A 7,479-nucleotide genomic window follows, 5' to 3' on the forward strand; every position below is an offset into this window, starting at 1 on the left:
AGAGCCTAAACTTACCACTGAAAACTGTATTTGAATAAAAAGATTATACATTATTTACAGACAGATTGAACAACACATTACATTAATAGATTTATCAAAAGATAGAGAAAAATTTGACACCTAGGTGGAAGCCTTAACATTAAAAGAGAGGAGTTCATATTTATCAACATTCAGAGATTCCAATAGTCGAAAAAAATATTCACATAATTGGAAGGCACCTTTCATGTAAAACTAATTAAATGAACAACATCTGTTCAAGCTAGGTAGGCTATGAGACATTATAATATCCTAAGCTTTACTTCCAGAAAGTATAAGAAAATATGTTTCACCAAATACCATGGAACACTTTTTAGGGGTAAAATGAATGCATTTTCTCTTAATGGTGACAATTAGCATAATAAATTTTTAGCTTTTTCTTTTACTTAGCTGTAAAAGAAGAACATGCAACTTGATGTATCTTATTATGCTCTTTCTATATAGCCTACGCTAATTGCTTCCTTTGCAAATTTGATTTTGAGCCCTCAAAGTGACACCATGTTCTTTATTAGAAAATTTTTACTAGAAATTCTGAAAACTACCTTAAAACAATCATAAATACTTACTTATCTAATTCCTATATGTGTATTGCTTCACTTTACCCTTCCCCTTTATGGATATACATACATTCCACTCTTTTTATTCCAACCATATTTTTCAGTTGTATGACATAGGATCATACTATTGCTGGCAAGTGTGATTGAAGGTAATTAAATGTATTGTAATTACTCTTTTGTTCTTTATTATTTTGCAGCAAAAGGTAACCAATCAATGGAAGCAAAGAATTGTAGTTTGAAGTAGATATCAAAATTTTTGGTCACAATTTTCTACTAGCAAATAATAAAGAACAAGGTGTCTTTTTAAGGGTTAAAAATGAAACTTGTTAAAGAAGCAATTAGTATGTTTAGAAAAAACATAAAAAGGAGTATGTGAGTATAGGGGTGATTCTACTGTCCAAAAGGAAACATTCTATTCAAATACTAGTAGTAGCCTATAGTGTTTTGTGCTTGTGCTTGCTTATGTAGTGCTTGCTTTATTATGTTGATTGCTTGTTTGTGCTTTATTATGTGTTTTTGTTGCAGGTTGGTTGGCTTAATAAATAATTATCCCAAAAAATGATACATGGTGTCAGAATTCAGAAATGGACAATCTACTGCCATGCCCAACACTTAATTGGGAATCAGCCAGTCTACAAGCAAGGACAAAGTTTGAACAGCATGTAAATCTCATATTCACCAGACCATTGACTGGGAAGAATGCCAAACAACAATGAGCTTACCTTCTTTGGTGGTTAGGTAAAAAAGGACAAGATGTCTTTAGTACTTGGACATTAACTTCAGAAGAAAATGAGATACTTGATGTATATCTTGAGAAATTCAGAGAGCACAAAGCTCCTGTGAGTAGTCCTATATTTGCTTGTTACAAATTCCATAGGCATGACCAATTGCAGCATGAGTCAATTGAACATTATATTACAACCCTCAAGATGCTGGCAAACCTATAGACACTTTCAGAAAGAGTTGGTGAGAGATAGATTAATATGTTTACAGAAAAGCTATTGTCTCAAGGTGGAGCCCTTACTCTTGACAGGGCAGTGACAATTGCAAGATCTTTTGAGACAACTCAAGAACAACTCATATCCATGTCAGCCACATCCACATCACATATTACAATAAATGAACCAACTATAAAACAGGAAATAGATTTTTTAAGGAAACAAAGGAACTTTGACCACCCAATAACAAGTAAGAAGTGTTACTTCTGTGGTGGGATATATGACCCAAGCCACAAATGTCCAGCCAAAGGCAAATATTTCTCCAACTGTAGAAAGACAAATCACTTTGCTTGTGTCTGTTGTAGCAAACCTATAGACACTATTGATATGAAAGGAACTGATGGAAATCAGGAACAAGAAGTATATATTGATATGCTATTTATTGAAGCCATAGCTGAGAAATAAAGCTAACTGGCTGTGGCCATCAAACTGATCAAAGTCATGCCACAAAATGCATAAATGGTCTGCAAAATATGCCGTACAATAAGAGGCTGGAGCACCTTAAACTCCCAACACTCATCTTCAGACGCCAGAATGGTGACATGATGCTGACCTACAAATATCATAGCCAACCAAACAACAATCTCTTCACAAAACATGCAAGTCAACCCCATAGATGAGGACATTTGCAAAAACTTTCTAAACAAACTGTGAAGAAAAAATTCTGCAAAACTATTCTGCTGAATGTGTCATTAATGACTGGAATAGTCTCCAAGACAAATCAGTGACTGCACCCACAGCTGTATCCTTCAAGTCTAGACTTGACAAAGAATAGAGCAAAAAGCTGTGGAAATATGAGTGGCACTGTTTGTCCTATTCAGCAATCTACTGATCATTTATGCAAGTTTTTCAAAAGAGTCTGTTGCTAGTAAGTTGATGTCACTTGTCATTCCCAACCATCTTGCACACTCTATCCAAAGTTGCTGTTGTGCAGTGGCATCAACTCTAAATCATTGACATGGAGCAAAACAGATCTTGTTTGGACCCTAATATTGCTCCAAAGTGTGAATTGAGGTAAATGAATAATTACCTATAAAGATGCATCAAGTGGAATGTTCATATTCTATCTAGCTAGTGTTAGTAATGAAAAAAAAAACTCAAAATTAATCATTAGTGTATTTACAAAAAGTAATAGGGTAAAAGTACTGATGATTTCACAGCACAATTTTGGAACCTCTGTTCAAATTTTCCTTCAAAATGGAATAACTATGCTTAGCCGTGACTTGAGCACCATCTCTCGAAGCCATTTTTTTATTTCAACAAAAGGAAACGTTGACACAATATCCAGTACATCCAGATAAGAAAAGAAACATTTATTTCAGTAAGTTTCATCTTTTTGACAAGAGAGTAGCTCCAAACAAATTTTCACGTATACAATGCTCAAACTGCTGTTAATTGGTTATTTGCTGCAAAACAAAAACTTTGAATTAGCACCAATGCATCAAGATACATCTGATTTCATCTGCATTCTAGTCACATTAGCTTTTTCCCGATAAAATTAAATTAGAATGGCAACAAATTTTACATTAATGAAACTAGGTCCCAAGTGGCAAAAATTCTTATTTAATGTAGTGGAATACCAGGCACACTAGAAATGTTCCTTCAGTCAAATTGAATTGCAGATAATGGCTTCTATGAATTGATTTATTTCTTTTGCAAATATCTTGTAGTACCATTGTCAAAATTTTCAACAGACAGCAACAGGCCTTGTCAAAACATAGGTAACTCTGTCAAAACTTCACTGAACATGTAAAACAAATGATAAATAATTGGTGTCAAAATTCCTTGGTCCACTGACAAAAACAGTGGACAGTAGCTGTTGAATTTATGGGTGCCTACTACTGCCAAAAATTGCAGAGGTTCACATGGAAGTCATTTTCCCCTTTCCTTAGTTCTTATCAATGAAACAAAAAAAATTATCAAATTTGGAAAATATTATTTTCTGGGTAGGAGAGGGGGGGGGGGTAAATGCCAATAACCATGTCATATAAATATCATACGTGACCTCCCCCCCCCAAAAAAAAAATTCTAAGCTATATTATGGATGAAAATAAGAATCTTTATATGAAAATAAAATCCACTAAATCAAACATAGGCTAATGACAATAAACTTCTTAAATTTCATAAAATCCACTACTGTTTTCCTAGACCCTATCCTTTCCAAAATGCTAGTGAAACAATTTTGTTGTACTAAATACTACTTGTATTTAATACTGTATATTAAAATTTGTTATACCAAATAATACATACTTGAAACAATTTTGTTAGTTTTATTACTTCTACTTTTTGAAGTGTTTTATACTTTTATACATTAAATAAAGTTGGAGAAAAATAAAGAAACAACAATATGCATGTTGAATACACCAGGTTCCATCCACAGGTATTCCCCAAGTATTTCAACATGTGTTGAATACACCATATTCTGCCCACAGGTATTCCCCAAGTATTTTAACACATGTCAAATTGGGTTCCAACTTGCATCAAAAACAGGTAACTTTTTTGTTGTGTTGAATTGTAGGTGAAAATGCTCTGATTTTGGAAAATTCGAGTTTTGTACCCTTTTAAGATATAACTTCAAACTTCTCATCAAACAGTTAGATTCCTAGATGTTTTCCTATATACTGAAACCCTTTTAAAACCTTTTAGTCTTTAAATTAGGACTTCTGGAGTAAAAAAACTGTTTTTTTACAAAAACTGTTGAATCATCAGTACAATTTACCTTAGAAGTTGTATTGGTGAATTCTAATATATTTCTAATACTGAGCTATGAATCAGATGAATACACTACTCAATGTCTTTTCATGCTCTTTCTGAATATAACAGTTGTTTTTCTTGGAAATTCAATAGCCCTTTATGGAGCCTTATAAGATGATACCCTTCTATGTTGTTTTTGGCTACAGAAAAGGGCTAAAATATTGGTTAAAAAGTTATTACTGATTATAATTCCCTTTTTTTAAAGTTATATAATCCATAGGTATTGATTCATCATGATCTAATTGAATAAAAAAAATGCATGTTTAGGCTACTTAAAGCCATTAGCAACACTCTTGTTTAAACCAATGTACACATAAATTGCTTTGACTGTTACAAAATCAAGAAATAGAAAACACATGGGAAATATATGATTTGGGCTATATATTTGCACAAGAGGGGGGGGTGGAGGGGGTAGAGTAGAGTGGATCTGCAGTCAAAATGTGTCAACCTATAATTATTCTGCATATTATAAAGTAGATTGTTGTTTTTAACCCTTTATATAGCCAAAAATAAGAGGAAATTGTATGATCTTTAAGGGTCCATAAAGGGCTTAAAATTTTTTCTCAGTAAAACAATTCTTATATTCAGAAGGAGCATTAAAAAGGCATTAAGTTGCATGTTTACCTAAGTCACAGTCCAGGTAATGGCACTGAATTTACTCCTGGAAGGTTGAGTTTCTTAACTAACCACTTCAAAAGATAGCAAAAAGTCTTTCAAATAGAACACCTTTTCCTCTAGATTCATTTGTGCTATAGCCTAGGCAAGACCTAGAGTAAAATTTATTTCTAAGTTTCAATTTTCAGTATAAGCTCTATAGCTGTTCATTGAAATTCAGCAACATTTGGAAGGATATTTAAGGTAGATACTTCAAAATATCTACCCTGTACATGCCTAGTTTAGGCTCTTGATAAATTTCTGAACATTTTGGACTAGCCTACTGTCTGAGATAGGCTAGCAAAAATCCCAACATCTAGAACAATAGGCTACTACTTAGAGTTTGTAAAAAGTCACTAAACTGCAATATTACCCATTTCTGGACCTAGAAATTGAATAGAAAAAAAGGGATACTACCAGATGGCTAATTTGACAGTGTATATATATACTCTTTAAATTAGCCAACCCGACAAACAGTATTTTAAGCCTAAGAGTCCAGCTGGACATAAGGAAACATATTAAGAAAACAATTCTGACTCCATAATATGCAGAATATTCCCAGTTAACACATTTTGCAGGGGGAGAGCCTTTATCTCCAGTTCTTTCCTTGTTTTTCTAAGAAATTCATGAATTTCTTAGAACCTATAGCCTATATCCACACAATATATACCCCCACCCCCTAATGTGCAAATATATACCTAGAATTGCAACCTCAATCTAAATACAACATCCATGTGCATCACAAATGAACTTTACTCCCATATTAGCCATGTCGTGGATGTCGAAAAAAAATTACTTTTTTCTCGAGTTGACAATTCAAAATGATGTGCTTTAAATAAGAACACCCGTACCCGATTCTCCTATGATTCATTGTCTAATAGATTTTGGCGAAAAAAATTCGCTAGAAAGACTTGTCGACTAATCAGTGTTGGGTCAAGTACTCCAAAAAAGTATTTAAGTATAATTATCAAGTACTCAACCAAAATTGTAATTAAGTATCAGTACTAAGTACTCGAAGTAAATTGTACTTAAGCACTTAGTACTTAAATACGGAAGTACATGGCTTGAGGGCTTTTTTGGCATGGTAAAGAATATGGTTAGGTCGTCGAGAGAGAAACTGACATTAGCTGTTCCATTATTTCCAGTGGAGAACTACCAGGAGATTTGGGCCAATGAAGATCATTTATTTTTTATAGATTAACAAATCCGTCAACAGATGACTGGTCTTCATCGTCCCGGATTCCAAAATATGGCGCCAGAAATCTGTCAATAGCTGCGTTCGTTTTCGCCGTTTGTCGTTCTTAGTTCTAAGAAGATGTTCTTGGTTTTACTTTACGGTTTTCCCTAGGTTCCCACTGATACGATTTCACGCAAAAACGGCCGTTTTTGCTTGATACGTCAAATTTACATTGCTTTTTGCTGCAAGTTTCTGCGTCACAACGGTTCAACGGCTGCGTTGAAATATTTCTACCGAGCCGTTGAAAATCGCATCCGTTATTTTAAATTATAATCATTGTACAGCCATAAATTGCAAGTAACTGAGAAACCAAACATATTATAGATAAGACTTATATTTTTCATTAGGCATAGTCAGCCAAGGCTATTATAAGTTAGCCTTTTGAATATATTCTTGGCTTTTAGAATTTGATGTAGCCTATTCTTATGCATATGCTTTTTAAAAATAACATAGTTTATTTGCGCTCCAACGGCTGTAGTAAACCGTTTCTGTGTGAACATTTTTGCGAATTTCTGAAAAAAAACGGCTTATAAGAGCTTTCCTTGGCCAAATAAGATTTCAAAACCACAGATAAAATTTTAATCAACCAGCACAACAAAAATGGAAAATATAATTTTGACAAATGTAGCAAAACAAGAAATAGAGTTACTAAAGAAAAGTGACTCTGACAATGAGCTCCTACTGGAAGCTGTGGCAGAAGATATTTTATACTAGGAAGCTCACAGATATGTTTGGCACTTGCTAATGGTGACTTAAAGATAGGAAAAGTAACTTTAAGTTTAAGACGTTTGAACAATTGAACATTTTCCTAAGTATATTGAAGCCTGGGGTTAACTGGAATTTCTTAGCATTAGTTGTAATCTAAGATACCTAAGAATTCCTCCCAAAATATTTCCAAATGACACTTAAGGAATTTTTTGAAAGTTTGGAAAGCAATTTATGCCAAAAATGCTTCCAGAACTTGCTGAAGATTTAAAAATTGTGCCACATATACAAAAAAACAAACCTCTACCATTTTTTTTAGATGAAAGATCCCATCAACAAAATCTAAGAAAGAAAATAAATCAATAAACTCGTTTTCTGACATGGTTTTTGATTTTAAAACTTGGCAATCAAAAGTAAAACTAAAGTTGTTAAACGGAGTATGAGGCTCAGTTCGTTGTTCTAAGAACGACATACTAAGAACGAAGAACGACATTTCAAAGAACGGCTTATAAGCGCAACATTTCAAAGAAGGCCGAAA

At 33.5% G+C, this 7,479-nt stretch overlaps 1 protein-coding gene across 2 annotated transcripts in view; it reads right to left on the minus strand.

The window, feature by feature from the left end:
• Positions 1-5,802, minus strand: part of LOC148952961 (sorting and assembly machinery component 50 homolog) — a 46,928-nt gene extending 41,126 nt beyond the window's left edge. Inside the window, exon 1 of one of the 2 annotated variants that reach the window (XM_089087483.1) lies at positions 5,756-5,802. In XM_089087483.1, the coding sequence (XP_088943609.1) occupies positions 5,756-5,770 (15 nt within the window). In that variant the 5' untranslated portion in view covers positions 5,771-5,802. Of the gene's footprint in view, positions 1-5,697 lie in introns of both variants that reach the window. The other variant, XM_089087484.1, reaches the window with a different exon arrangement.
• Between the last annotated feature and the right edge of the window lie 1,677 nt (positions 5,803-7,479).

This window comes from Artemia sp. Qi Xiang Cuo, chromosome 4 (genome assembly GCF_049724085.1).
Source record: "Artemia sp. Qi Xiang Cuo chromosome 4, ASM4972408v1, whole genome shotgun sequence".
Taxonomy (NCBI): Eukaryota; Metazoa; Arthropoda; class Branchiopoda; order Anostraca; family Artemiidae; genus Artemia; species Artemia sp. Qi Xiang Cuo.